This window comes from Parasteatoda tepidariorum, chromosome X1 (genome assembly GCF_043381705.1).
Source record: "Parasteatoda tepidariorum isolate YZ-2023 chromosome X1, CAS_Ptep_4.0, whole genome shotgun sequence".
NCBI lineage: Eukaryota > Metazoa > Arthropoda > Arachnida > Araneae > Theridiidae > Parasteatoda > Parasteatoda tepidariorum.
Window position 1 is genome coordinate 31,504,683 of NC_092214.1, and position 16,375 is coordinate 31,521,057.

At 26.9% G+C, this 16,375-nt stretch overlaps 1 protein-coding gene across 1 annotated transcript in view; it reads left to right on the forward strand.

Annotated features, from left to right (window-relative positions):
- The first annotated feature begins 466 nt into the window (after positions 1-466).
- Positions 467-16,375, forward strand: part of LOC107445946 (uncharacterized) — a 219,823-nt gene continuing 203,914 nt past the window's right edge. The window contains exon 1 of the mRNA XM_016060463.3: positions 467-1,538. Within this exon, the coding sequence (XP_015915949.1) occupies positions 1,430-1,538 (109 nt within the window). The 5' untranslated portion in view covers positions 467-1,429. The remainder of the gene's footprint in view (positions 1,539-16,375) is intronic.

Genomic DNA, 16,375 nt, shown 5'->3' on the forward strand with positions numbered 1-16,375 from the left:
CTTCTATTTTTTAATTCATGAATTCCAAAATATAAGTACCCGGACGTCTCGCTTCAAAACGGCAGATTGATTTCATCAAGATTCCCCTTCACATATATTCTCCCCCTCTTTCTTAAAAATCTGAAATTTTAAGCAGCGAAAAAACATTTACATATTTTCTTCTTTCCTCTTTTAACATGACTTTTCATGTAATGGTTTACATTTTGATGACCAAGACGTGTTTTCGGGGATAAAAATAAAATAAAACATTAAGTTATTCTTTTTGGTTCAATTTTGGGGATGGAGCGGTGGGGTTGTCCAATGTGTTTTTAATGAGTTCGCCTCGATGGAAAAGTTAGGCGAGGGCCACTGTTTAGGACGCTAAAGAAAAGGGCCGTAGCTCTAAGTGAAAGGGGGTTTCTCCCTCAAGTGCTCGCGAAAGATCGACTACTACTGGCTCGATCGATATGGACTTGCGCAAAAGAGTACGATTGTTTGCCTCTCTCGCCACTCTCCTATAAAAACCCCATTGCCTAACTCACAAACCCGAGTGGTCCGGCAACGTATGCTCTTCTTCCTGCAAACCAAGTGAAATAGCGAGACTGCAAGTTGATGTTGTGTCTACACATCGCTTTTTCACTCATTTTACATGGTTGTCAATAGAAAGCGCGCGCTGATTTATAAATCTGTGACTTAATCGGACTAAGGTTCGCGTCCCGTTAAAAGTTTGTGAAACTTTCTCGCGGACTTTCATATGCGTCTCCAGTTTGTGTATTGTGAGTTAGTATGAGAGAAAATACTATATTTTATATTGCCTCCTGTAGTAATTTTGAAACGAAAATTGTGAATGTTTATAAAGTCTAATTTTAAAATATTTCTGTGTAATATTTACAAACTATCAGTTATGGATTTTTTAAAATTGGAACAGATCTATTTTGGAGAATAAGTGAAGGTTTCTGAAAAATATAATAAAAGAAAGCAGTTTAAATGTTAATTAGATTATGGAATATCAATTTGAATTGACTGTATAAATATTTGGGGTATAAATACTTTTATGTATTCGTAAATATCTTTGCATTTTAAAAATAGTCAATGCGTTATCACAAGTTAGGAGTTAGGGAAAAACATTTGCGACAGATGTGCCAAATGTGGAAACATTTGTATAATATTCTATATATCTAAAACACTGACTTGAAATTAGTAGCAACAAATATACATTTCAATTTTCCAAAAACATTTTATTTGTTGGATGCATTTGTATCAAATGCGTTTGATGTGATTATTATCTTCTGTGAGGAGACAGTTAAAGCTTGAACGAAATTTCTCAGAGCAAAATAAGCAAAAAAACATTTATTTATATTGAGGGATGAAAATATGTTAGATATAGCTTGATTGAATCAAATGACTTGTACATTAATAATTTGAGATACTATATAACCAATATACTGTCATGGCATTAACAGCAATTGTAAAGAAGAATAGGAAATGCGGATGGTGTCATGGATTTCATAGAAATGTCATTTTGGTATTAACGCTGCTTGGAACATTTCCATTAGTGGGTAAGTTCAATTTTGTATTACTAGTATTAAATTATTTATAATCATATTATTGAATGAAAATTGTTCCCGTATAGAGTATCTTTTATAATTCCTTACAGTTTTCAGCTATTTTAAAAACTTTAAAAAGATGCATGAATCATTTTAAGTGATGCATATTAAACTTCTTTTCTGGTCAGCAAACTTCTATCAGATTTTACCTTTGTATACATTTAACTTTAAAGAGATGTATAATAAAACTGTGCAGCACTGAGACATTAAAAAAACAAGTAATTTTAATTTTATTTTTATTGCAAAAAAATTAAAGTAACATTGCTGACTTGGAACTTTTGTACTCAAATGTAAATATGCTTTTGTGCAAAAATATATTCTAAAAACTGACTCTTTGTACGTCTAAACGTGGCATTTTATGCGAATTAAGTAAATGATAAATAAAATATTTCATTAAAATTAAACTCATTCATTAAGATTAAGAATAAGATTTCATTAAGATTAAGATAAAAAATTAAGATTAAAAGACGAAACTTAATATGCCCTTTTGAGTCAATAATGATTTTTCCATTATGAAATTTTTTCCTTAATTTTGAATGCTTAGAACAAAGGATAAAAATGCTTAGAACAAATGAAATGTATTGGTGTAAAGTTAATAAAATGAAGTTTGTTATAAAATTATTTCAGTGGGAAAATAAAATTTGAGTTAAAAGTGCTACAATTATGAAAAGTAAAAGTATGTTTTTGCGAACATACAAGTTTAAAAAAGTAATTGTAAAGTACAACCAGGAAAAACGTAAGCATTTCTTATAATACTGGAAATGCTTTTTAACGGTTAGTTTATAAACTCAATTTACTCATTCAATTTTATCTGGTTTAATACATTTATATTATTTGAATGAAGTTTAACTTACGCGTTCAGTTTTATTCAACTTAAAAAACTGGTTACCCCTTTTTTTGTGGGAAAAGACTAAGAGCCTTCAAATAGAACCAAAACCTTCACTTTTTCTATAAAAATATCGATGCAAATATTCAAAATTTACACACATGAATCTTTTTGACTCTTTGAAATTTAGAAAAATAAAGTCATTTTGCAGTTCAATAAAGTAATTTCTTGGATTTAAATAAACTGTTTTCAATAATAATGATACTAATGTAATTTTTTTCCTGAAATATAAATAGACCTTTGAAATCTTTAAAAATTGAATTTTTAAACTTCATTCAGTTTGACCGAAGACGTATTTGAAAAATGCCTTAAATCATAAATTACGTCTAATCATAAATTACGATTAATTAATGACATTTACTGAATTTTGTTAAAGTTTAATTTTTCATTTACCTTTTAAAGACTAACTTCAAAGTTTTAGTTTTCAAAGAATTTGATAATTATTCTTATTTTAATATATTTTAATATTTTAATATATAGATAATTATTCTTATTTTAAGTAAATTGGTTAATTAATTAATGTGTTATTGTTTCCACGAGAGTAAAAAAATTGTGTTTTTGGAACTAGCCATTAAAGTTCCGAAAAACCTATTTTATCAGTATACAAGTAAATACAAACCGTATTGTATCTTTCTTATTTGTATGTGCATTAAGTTATGTTTTATGGAGATATTCTAAAAATTAATTTTGTTACAAAATATGCAGAAAGAATAAACATTACTTAGCGAATAACATTGGTTCACTCTAGAACTTCTATTAAATTTTCCCTTTTTCTCTTAATTTAATTTTTTCACAGTATTCGAAAAAGATCATAGTTTGCAGTGAAATGCACTAATATAAAAAATAAAATTAACTAAAAATATAAACATTAATGTAAAAAATAATAAAGTTATTTGAGAAGTCAATACCTTTAAAAGCATAATATTTAATAATACTGACTTGTTGTAATAAATTTAAAATTTTTTTATTTATTTTACATCTAAATTTTTGAAGGAAAAGTAAATAGATGAGGAAATTTATACCCAAAAGAAAATTACTCGTGAATTAACGGGAAAAATCCTCAGTTAATATTTATTCCATGACTTTTTGATACATCGATTATTTTTCTTTTAATATAGTATAAAATACATATGAGTATTAAACAATTAGTGATAATTTTCGACCAAATGCCAAACTCATATACATAATTAGTGTCATTAAATAAGAAAAACAAAGACTCTTATAAAAGAAGTCGTTCTTGAAAGAGATTACGCTGAATTGTATTCGACAGCTGTTTAGATAAATGGATTATTTGGACTGAAAGAAACACGGACTATTTTATGTTTTACAACGTGCAGTGAACGAATAAGCTAGTACCCTGAATAACTTTCGATCTAATGATCAGATTTTATGTAATTGGACTATGACTAATTAATACAGATATTTTAAGTTTCGAAATTCAACGTTATTTCTCTCAAAATATTTTTTTCGACGGATGCAGAACCTTGACACTCAATATATAGTAAGTAGCCACAAACTGGAAAACAGGATCCCAATAATTTAGGGAGAAAAGTGGTAATAAATTTCAGCCCCTTAATTTTAATTTTACTTTTCACGTTTTCAGGCTTCCCAAATAAGCGGTATTTTTAAGTTTTTATTTCTCAATAACTATTCAACTGATCTCGTCCACAATTCGAATTTTGACATTTAAAATTACTTAGATTAAATTTTTATACCTTACAATATCAAATTTTATCGGCAAATAGTATTAATTATATAATTAAATAATAAATAATAGTATATAGTTAATTAATAAATAATAATATAATTGAATAATAAATAATAATATTATTAAATAATAAATGACAATATAATTAAATAATAGATAATAATATAATTCAATACTAAAAAAATAGTAAGTATTCAAAAAAAATTTTTTTTGCGTGGAATTCTCTTTGGTATAATCCAGATTTATAATTGCGTGCTAAAATAATTTGATTCGCTTCATTAGTTCCGGTAATATGGTGAGTTACGCAAAAAGTGATCATTCGTCCTTTCGTTTGCCTGAACTATTGGGACAATCTTTCCCAGATTTCAGCTACTCGCGTATTATGATGGCTAAGATAAATCCGTCAAAAGAAAGGGTATGTTTATTCAGAGAAAGTACGTTTTTGTGAATAATTACGTAACCTAAAATATCGTCCTCACTAATTAATTAGTATATTTAAGTTTAGGCTCTTTAACCATTAACATTAAGTACTAGTACGTGAAAATCTGATAATTAGATAAGAAGTAATTCCGGGTGATTTCTTTCTTGTGTCGTAAAATACGAATTTTGTTGCGTCGTAAAACATAAATTAGTATGCGCTTATTTTAGTCAAAGTAATTCATTTTTTTAAACGGTTGTCATTTTTCTAAACGGTTTTAGTTCAATCTTTTACTATGCAATTCAGTAGCTTTTAAGGAACATTAAACCATTTTTTTTATTATTTTAAATGCAAAGAATTGAAAATAAAGTGAGCAAAATGAAAAGATGGTTCTTTTATCATCGAACATAGCTTTCCCCATCTTTAAAAAAAATAAGTAAGCTGTAAGATTTTTTTATGAATAGAATGCTAGCAAATCTATATATGGACATAGTAATTTGTGAATAAAATACCTAACTAATCTGTATATGGACATGCAGTTTTGGGGGAGTGGAGTTGCTCTTACAACGTGCAGAAACCTTTTATTTAAATTCAATAAAACTATATTTAAAAATTACTTTCATCGAAGTAATGAAATATTTTTTCGATATTTGAATATTTTTCTGTTTTGGTTTACTTTTTTATAAATTCATGATAACTCAAAATTGCGCAAAATCGTTAACTCGTTCAAGTTTTTGAAAATTCTTTTGATTCCCTGAAATTTTCCTATAATAGAAATATAACTTAGTAGCAAATTCAGATTTTTTTAAAAATCGATTCTATTCTTATATCTATACGTATTCTAATTATTATCTTATTATTTTATACTTATATCTATACGTATTCTTATTATCATCTTGATATTTAATACTTATATCTATAATTATTATATAATCATCATTATAAAATAGCATATTATTTATAATTTCGTTTGTCGACGTTCTATATTTACATCTTACTTTCTATTGCATAAATTTGTTTGATCATATTTTTTTCTTTATGATAATCGTGAATGATGTTTAGTGAATGTTAAATTCAAATTTAGAATTATATTATTTTCAAAGTTCTTAAAAAACCTGTGAAATTGTCTCTCAAATCAGTATTGCTCATTTCTATTCTTTGTAACACAAAATACTTATTTCTAGGATAATTTGATAAATTTATATTTTCTTATCGTTTTTATTATAATATTTAACTCACAGAAATTCTTCTGTTTGATTTATAACAGTTCAACGATTTAAATGGGTTTGTTTTCTGTTTCTCACATCTAATATACAATTATTATTATCCTTTGCTTTGTTAATAAAATTTAATATATTTATATTGCTGCTTTATACCTTATCCACTGTTTGATACCATAGATTTTATTTTATTTTATCTAATAAAAACAATAAGAATTTTATTGCAGTTTTTATTGAAAAGCATCACTGTTAGTCTTGCGTCTATTTTCAATGAAAATTTCATTAAAAATTAACAATGTTTTCTATAAAAACCTATTATATACTTCATATAGTAAATTGTTTATATAATTATAATAGTAAATTGCTTATTATCGTTTCATGCCATAATATTATTAATCCTCTACTAACAGTTTTATATTCATAAAATATGCAAGCATTTTTAATCTTCATTTTAATACTATAGTTTTGTTTCATTATATATATATTTCTTTAAAATTATCACGAAAAAAATTAATGTGACTATATTTAACATTCTAAATGATGAAACCCGTAAGTTTCATTTATACCATCCCTTTTTTTCAATCCTTCACATCAGTAAGTATGGTAAATATTCTTTTGAAATATTCCTTATGGCAAGAATGCACGAAGAGAAGTTCGTGCGAAGGCAACACCTGTCAATTCTCCTCCCCAAATCTGAGATAATTCTGGCGAACGCGAAACGAGGAAAGAGCTTCGATGAGTCAGCTTTTGCTTGATCCGATTAATCGACGCATCGAGTTAACACAAAAGAATGCTGAGATGCAATATTTTAGCAGTCGAGAGCCGATTTAGGACGATGTCCCAATCCCTATACTTGACACCCAAATCTCTACATTGGACCCATCTAATAGCTAAGATCTAACTCAGTGGAAGCCTCATTATTGTATTTTGAGAGTTGAATGGGCTGGATCGCCGGTAATTAAGGAATTTAACCTGTCGGTTGTAATTTACAGGACTTATCGAATATATTCTCAAACAGATATACGTGGGTGTAATGTAATTTTACTTTAAGTAAAATTACAATACACCCACGTATATGTAATTTTACTTTAAGTAAAGTTACATGATTTGCTTGATATTATTGTAATGCAAAAGTTAAATTGCAAAGTTGCAGAATGCAAAAGTTAACAGAAGTTATTTTATATCCAAAGTTTTCTGATAAAATATTCTTTTTAATATATGTGATATTTATCATTGAGAGCTTAATACTTAAAAATTCGTTGAAAGTTTTTTAAAACATTCCTAGAAGGCTATTTCATTGTAGGAATTAAAGAAACGGGTTCAATTTTAATACGAAATCAATCGTGAGATATAGTGTATATTCTGAAATAAAAGAACGAATGTAAAAAATTATGAATTAAATTCTGGGACCAACACTCAGGGAGTCAGTATTTTTTACAGTAAAATGTTACGGAAAAAAATTGATATACCGTAGTTTTACAGTGTACTTACTGTGAAATTATTGAATCACTGTAATTAAAAAAATATTATTGTAATAATTATGATTTAAAATTTTACTATAAATTGGATGTTACGGGTGCTGCACTCAGGGTGCCAGTACCTTTAACTGTAATTGATCAGGAATTTTTTACAGCTTGGATGTGTTAGAATTTTACTTGGAGTAAAGGTATTGAAATTATTTAATTTTTCTGATAATTTTTTTGAAGAAACAAGCAATATTTTTTGTGATATTTGTCGTTTAACGACAAATTTGTTGTCAAAAATCAATTAAGCATTTTGAAGCATAAGAAATTCTAAAAATTCACTGTTGTAATTTGGAAATCAAGATCTTTTTTAATATAAAATCAAACATGACATATTGAATATATTTTTAAACAAGAATGTGTAGGTGTATTCAAATTATACCCCGAGTAATTATACAAACTAAAGATTTATTCAGATATTTTCTTCAAGCGAATTTGAATTACCATTCGATATTAAGTGTGATATTTTCCATAGAAAAGCAAATTAGTTTTCAAAACTTAGTAAATTTTTAATGAAACATTCCTAATTATAGAAAGACACTGTTTATTTCGGGAATTCAGTCAACACAAGATAATTTCTAATTAAATCGAATATGATATAGTGATTGTATTTTGAATGGAGATACGTGGGTGTATAAATCTACATAACATATTTTAAGGTGACTGTTTAAGTTAAAATAACAAAAAAATAAAAACAAAAAATAGTCATTTAATATTACTTTCAAATAAGTCGTTTACATGTAGGCAGTCGCCAACTGTAACTTTCTGGTTATAATCAGAAAAAACACACACTAATATGGGTAAATAAATATTTGCTACATCGTTAAAAAGGTGCTAAATTAATTAAGCAAAATTTAATCAATAATTGATTTTTCGCTGAATATTAGCAACGGATAATTAATAACGGGCATGATAGTATGGTTTAATTTGTAATTAAATATGTTTCGATTTGGCATCGCATTAAGGAAGCAGGAAAGGTTCACTATATCATGGTTCTAAGCTATCAAAAATCTTAATGTGTTGAATCGTTAGCAGCAAATTGGTTTTCGAACCTTTAACTATTCTGGAGAAATTTCTTTTAATAATTGTGTAAGCGAGAATATTTATGTTTCTGAAATTGAAAGTTTTAGTTTTAATTTAGAGGATTTTACTGTAAATAATTCGGTATAAATTACGATATAAAGTACTGGTACTTTTGGGTGCATCATCCGTAACATCCATCACCGTGAAATCCATTTTTACCGAAAATATTATACTCTAAAATTCACATTAATATATATTTAATTAGAGTGATCCAGTGGTTCTACTGTAACTATTACTGCAAAAATTATGGCATATCATTTTTTTTTTAGTTCCGCAACATATTCCGGTAAAAATGGATTGTATGTTTAAAATCAACCGGCACTTTGAGTGCCGGCACTTCCTACAGTAATTTAATCCGAAATTTTTTACAGTGTTTTAAAATTAGTGTAAAGAAGGTATTGGAAATTAGATTTGAATAACTATTTAATTTTATGAGAATAAATATTTTAAATTTTAAATTGAAAATTTTTAGACAATTTTACTTTAGTTATTATTTTTAGAATTATATAATAAAATATATGATAAATATTTAAAAGGGGCAATTTGGATTTCGATATTCATTTAAATATTTTAGAATATTCTTTTTTACATAAAAACAATATTGCTGTTTTAGAGCTGATTAATATGATTTATTTGTAATTGTGAAGTCAAATGTGTTAGCTATAAATTACCTTTCATTCTAAAACAGGAATGCGTGCAAATGAGCTGGAATTATAATTAAAAAAAATCCCATTCGAATAAAATTATTCTACTCATTCTAAGCTTTATAATCTATTTGTATTTCATCTCTAGCTTGCATCTGCAACTCTCTTGCTCTACATACTGCTGATCGTTGTAATATATCATGTTAAGATTTTAAAAAAATCTTTTTCAACTTACTTATTCTTTTTTTTTGCAACTTATCTATTCCATTAGAAAAAAAAATCTATTTTCGATTCTTAATCTATTAGAAATTTTTTTAACACCGTACGTAACTTTAACACCGTAGAAACCAGCCACTGTATTTTGATACTGAAGTAAGTTTTATCATTTGTATACGAGGATGCTGTACAAAATTTATTGACCTTGTTTCCAAACTATAATGCGTCGTTAAATTAAATTTATAATTATTTCGTTTATTTTATTTTCTATTTTATTTTGCTGAATTTAATTTTCAGCTGTTTCATTTTCTTACCTACAGAATATCAAATAACTGAATAATAAAATTCATGACATTTTATCTTAGAAAAAACTAAATTTCAAATTTTACTTATCTTTTTTCAAATCCACATTAAGCACAATAGGATTGCATTTATTTCATTTTAAGAACTGAATTGTTGGTATTAAGTGGCAGTATCAATTTACTCATCTATTTTCAAATTTATCTGGCTAGAATATAGGACTGCATTGAAGTTTTATAACAAGTAAATATATATAAGGTATCTGTAATTTAATCAAAACAAATGACAAATTACCATGCTACCAAATGATTTAATATACCTTATAAAGTCTAGTAAAACAGATTAGACGTATCAGTTCTGAAAACATTTCTAATACTTCATTATTGCTTTGCAAGAATTAAATAAGAGGATCATTTGTAGTAAAGGAATTGAACGTCTTAGTTTGTAACACTTAAGTCTTAACAAACAGATCTTCTGCTTCAAATTATTTTCCGATAAGCTTTTCTGTGCTGTGCCAAAAATATTTTGGCGGGGAAATAACATGAATACAATTTTGCAACAAGAATAGGTTTTGATAAATCACCATTAATTTCGTACCAATATTAATTATTTAGTTGCGAAGAAAAATTTTAAGAAAAAGAAAGAAAAGATGAAGGAGCTGAATAAAAACTAATCAGTCGGAATTGATTTCTCTGTTAAGCATTTATTTTTTTGTCTGTAATTTCAGATTTTTAACGGGTTTGTTGTATTTGTTTTAAATTGAAATTATCTGTGCATGATATTTTATAAAGACTATTTTCCGCATTATTATTGACACACATTTTTAGAATCCTTGTCAAAATTAAAATTGAAAAATTGAATCAAATTAATATGAAAACTGAGAAAATTAAAATTGAAAAATCTAATCAAATTAATATGAAAACTGAGTAAAAAAAACGCTGTCAAATCCTGAAGAATTGTTAGTGAAGAAGTCAAAATGAAAAACATAAAAACCAGTTTGTTTGCCAGTTAAGTGAGACTCGAAGGTGTTTCGAATAATCGCCCTTCCACAATCTCTTTTTCCTCCAACAATAAAATATGTTTTGATATTTTAATTTTCCAGCAATGATTTTTTAGATTTCGATGACGTATTTTTTTATAATTATTTATGACCCCTGATCTGATACATTTTCTTCTTCAATTTAAAGAAATTGATCTAAAATTACATATTAAGAGCGGTCATTACGGAACACAATTTTTAATTTATTGTACTTTATGTCTTTGAGTGTTGAATTCAAGCTAATATATAACTGCATATTTCGATATCCTTTTTTTTTCGTCTTTTAATATTAATTTATGATTCCTGATGTGTTTACTTTTTCTTTTTTTATTTAAAACTTTTCTTGTAAAATTATACATTAAGATCGGTCTTTACGGAAAAAAATGTTCAATTGTATTTATGCCATTGAGTATTGATTTTAAGCTAGTATTTAGTCGTTAGATCTCGTAAACTTTTTTTCTAAATATGAGTTTAGGCATCTGATGTGTACATGTTTCTTTTTTTATTTAAAAAAAGAAATGAAATTATATATTAAGGATGGTCATTACGGAACACAATGTTTAATAGTATTTATGCCGTTGAGTATTAATTTAAAGCTAATATCTAATAGTTAGATTTAGTTAACGTTTCTGCTTTTATTTTGCCTTTTTTGAATATTAATTAACGACAGTGCATGCTTCTTCTTATTTCAATTTTAAAAAAAAGTTTCTAATTATATGTCATCACGCAACACCATGTTTAATTGTATTTTATGTAATTAAGTTTTGATTTTAAGTTAATAGAAGCTCAAAAAGATGTTTCACAAGTAAAATAAACGAATGAAACTATACAATATTATGATGTTAAAACAATTTAGATTCGAGAATTTGTTCAAGAGAAAAAGTTAAATTTTCAAATAAAAATTAGAGATTCGAGTTACTATTACTCATATAATTAAAGTGGTAAATATCAATTGTCTGTGGGCATTTAAATTAAACTAGCTTTGTAAGTTTTTGTAATGGGGCACGGAAAAACTATTTTGCTAAGTCATATTTTAATTACAATTGTAATGAAGGGCACTGTTATTTTTAAATCTAACTTAATGAGCTATAATCCTTATATAAAGAAAAACAACAGAAGAATACGATTTTTCAAAATGTTTACTTTAAATAAACGAGTTTAATCAGAGTGGGACGATTCTCAGAAACTAACGAAGTTTCATGTTAATGAAATGTAAACAAATGTGAAGGAAAAAGCTTTGTAGCAAGATGTAATTATAAAGTCTGAAACTTTGCGATGCAAGTAAAGAAAAATATTTTTGAACTTCTCTTGCTAGAAAAGAAAAACATTTTAATAACATATTAGAGTGAAGTGGAAAAACATACGTTTTAATCATGGAACTGAATTTAATTAAATTAATTTCGAACTTTAGCATTTAATAAGCATCCAAAAATTGTGACCGTATAAAAGTGCTTTGGGGAAAATATTTATTTTCTTAAATGCCGTATTAATTTAATTTAACAGGAAAAATCTTCAAAACATGTTTCAGATGTAATAAGCTTACTCAAAATTAATATTCCTCAACAGCTTCTTGCAAATCAAAGTTGTTTGAATTCAGCAGAGAGTTATATAAAAATTTTTCTGAACAATATTAAAAATCTTGATTGTTAAAAGCTTTGTTTTAATATAAGTAACATGCAGTTTAAATTTAATATAAATATTATATTTATACTATTTTTTAATTAAACATATCTGATATTACATTCCGCATATTTTCTAAAACTTGTAGTTAAAAACTTTAAATAAAAACAAATATGAATAAATAATCAATAAAGTTTAGGGGATGTAAAAAATGGAATGTTCATGAAAGTTAAAGTTAAGGGGATGTTCATCAAAATCTTTTAAATACCTGTTCAATGATCATAAGTTGACATCATATTTTACTAATCAATATGAATATTTTGCAAAAGCTGTTACTTCATACATCGTTTTTATGGATTATGGAAGAATATACGTAGAGAAAAAAATTCTGGTAAAATTATCGCACTATATGATAATGATATTTCTATTAAAAAACCATAATTCTGGTTAATAAAACTAATATAAATGGTATTTAAATCATCAATTTGGTAATTTTTTCGTTCATGTAGTAATGGCTTCTAAATTGTGCATCTTATTACTACAAAATTAAGCTTTAAAAAATGCATAACTTAACCGAATTATGTCATGCTCTAAAGTATCATGATAAATTTAACAAATTTTTCCAAATGTAACAAATTTTATAACATACTATAAAACCATAATCTATTGTTAATCTTTCGAAAATCGTTACCAAAGCACTTTGGTAAATATTACCGAACTTTTTATTGTTCCAATGAAGGCGGAAACACATTAGGATTTAGGATTAGGATTGGTACTTTTTCATGATCCATCATACTGATTACATCTAGCCCCCTCTGAAAACGATTAAATTCGACACTCTCTTGTAACTACTGAATTTGGATTACTTTTCAATAGGAAAACATTTTATTTCCGAAAATGATTCAAAACTGGTCGTCAAGAAATTTACTGATTCTCATCCTCCGGGGTTTTATTCCAATATGCATGGACATTGCAAAAGTGTAGAAAACATAGGGATGCATACTTTAATAAAAAAATTAGGTTTGGGACATCCTTGTTTTTTTCTACAAACTTTATGCTCGATGACTTAAAAAAAAACGTTTTGCAAACTATCGGACTACAGTGACCTACAAAATTATTTAATATGTTTGCAAGCATTAAAAAATTCAACTGTTCAAATATAATTAACGTATAAAGTCACATGGCTAACATCTCGTCAAACCTAGTTATGGCTTAGAGTATTAGGATGACTTATGAATAGTCTAAATTGTCTTGTGAGTTCAAAATAGTTAAGAATTATGATTTGCATTCAAATTTATTCGAAAGCCTGTAATTTTGCTGATATTCCTTGTTTAGAGAACATCAATTACGAACACGTAAGATAGATCCTTTACCTATAATTTATGATAATGTAAAAGGCAAACCGACGATAAATCTACCATTCCCCCAAATTATATATCTAATAATAACTATGTTGTAACGTGTTTGAGAACAAAGAGATAAGCAGAGATGTTTGGAACATGTAAAGCATCACTTTGGAAGAAGAAGTGATTAATAAAAAGATGGAGGATTATCGATCAAAAATGCCACGGTTCGGAAATCAAACATGACTTCTTCAAAGCATTATTGTTTAAGTATATGCTATCCTGAAATATAAAGCAGTCAGTTAAAGGAAAAAAAACTGCAGTTGTCTATAAAAAGACTCGCAGTTTTATCGGTTGGCCGCAAATAAGCCAATTTATAGGCCACGTCATAAATAAAAACATCTATACTTGTGTTAATATTATATGCCGTACTTAGAACTACTTTAACTGCAACATATCTATTTAAAAGTAATTCTTACGTTTAATAAAAATTTCATCTGTAATATACATTATGTAATTTTGTAAGCAAATGAGATCAAAATCAAAGAACTATCGTAATAAGTGGAGCAAATAGGATTTTAAATACTATTCTGTGCGGTTTACTTCCATTTTCTGCGTATTTTGATCTATACTGCGCAAGCGTGAAGTGAACAGTGGCTGGTAGAGATTGCGCACTGATGAGCAATTTAAGCGGAAAGGTTTCAAATCTCTCTAAATGCCTTATTTTTCGTCTCTGACCTCGTTTTAATTAAATACATTTCATTTCGCTTAGGATGATTTTTTGCTTACATCAGATTTATTAGCTAATTTCAAGTCAAGTATATCCCATTAGGTATCGCTATGTCAAAGTTTTATTTATTTATGAATTTTTGAATTTTTTTCGAATTATTGAATTTAATCATGAACATCCAAAGCGAAATAAAAGATTTCATACTAAAATTTAAATTAACTTTATTTTTATGGCTTTTTCTCTATATGGGAGTTTTGGTGCCAAATGATATCTGAACGTATAGCTAAAAAAATTGAAAAACGTAAATGATAAAAAATATATTTTTATTCCAACTCATTCGATTCTTCAAATGAGAATTGAAAACCTCCTACTATTTTATACAATTAGTGCATTTTTACGTCCTAAATAGAATTTAAAATTGACTGAATAAAGCCAAAAGAAAATTTAAAAAAAAAAATTGCTATACTCTCCTTTATAAACTTGCTCATTTTTTCCAAATTGATTATTTTGTATGATACAAATGTGAACACTCTCTATGTAAATTAACTTTGCATTAATGCAACACAGCTGCAGTATTTTTTAAGCATAATTTGCATCTAGATTCTATGTAACTAATTTCGACAAAAGCATTTATTCCATTGAGTCTAACACTATCATTGTCGAATTCTCTTCTAATTTACTTTGCCTTTCAAGGCCTTGATATTAAGAGTGATTGTCACAATTGAAAAATCAGGAAGAAAAAGAAATCCATTATTATCTAAAGATTCTTTGACTTCTTGAAGCATGAGGTATTTTAGGGATATAACAAGCAGAGAAAGATGGTCAATAGTTAGATTTCTAAAAATACAACCTAAACCTCATGAGCAAGAGCACCCACTTTGCATTACAAAACTATCAACTATATTACAGTAATCCCATTACAATTTCTCTCAATGTCAAGGTGTTAAAAGGGAGAGTAAGTGATAAGAGAATTCGTCTTAACTACTCTCCAACGAACGGGTTGGTGGTAACCAACTACTTATAACAATTTTTTGTGACAACGTTTATCATGTATTGAAGATGATTTAAAAAGTTTTTCCGTAATTATAGTGAAAAATGTTTTTAAAGGTGTTTTCAAAGAAGAGAATAAATAGAGTCTCAATTTTTTTCATTAAGCCTCTTGTCATTAAATACTTGATAAATATTTTTCATTCTCATGAAAATTATTATAAAATAATCATAGTTTATATTTATAATTATTTTTTACTTATTATTATTTTATATTTAGTGTTAGTATAATAAAAAATAAAGAGTAGTTGTTCCCACAGCAGGATTTGTGGCGCCCAATGAGATTTAATAAATTGAGCGATTTTATACTTTCATGTTAAATCCGCACAATCACGTATGTACGCTTGGCGAAGTTACCATAGAACAACCTAAGTACGTGACGGCACGAGATGTCACGGTAAAATACAAAATATCTCGAATATCTCTCTCATTACAAGGAAATCTTTTTTAAAAATATAAAATATAAATAAAATTTAAAATTACCGTATGAAAGAAAGTTTCCTTAAATGAATTATTCAGTATTTGGCTAATCAAGGAAATATAATCGCAATAAGTTGCGCATGATACGAAAACTACCGTAGCAATATACTAGCTATTAAACTTGTAACGCCTTTAAATAAAAATATATAAATTCGGTATTATTTATGGAATCTGCTTGTATAAGAAACAACGTTTTACATAGATAGGAAGACAAAATTTGACAGAATTATAGATAGGAAGACAAAATTTTGCGTTAATGCTTACAAAACTTACTATAAGCTTCTATCCCATTCGTACTCCAGTACATTTGATAAAAATGAAGTTTTTGGCAACACTAAAACAAGTATTTTTTACAAGGAGAACAGAATAATTTTAATAATACCTTTAACATTTTTATGTATCGAGAATCAGTATGCATCATAACAATAAGAAATGTTGTTCAAACTGTAGGCAGACTTTCAGAATTTGCTTCACTTTTCTTTCATAAAAATATCCATGTTTCTTAGAATAAGATTAGAATATTGCTTAGATA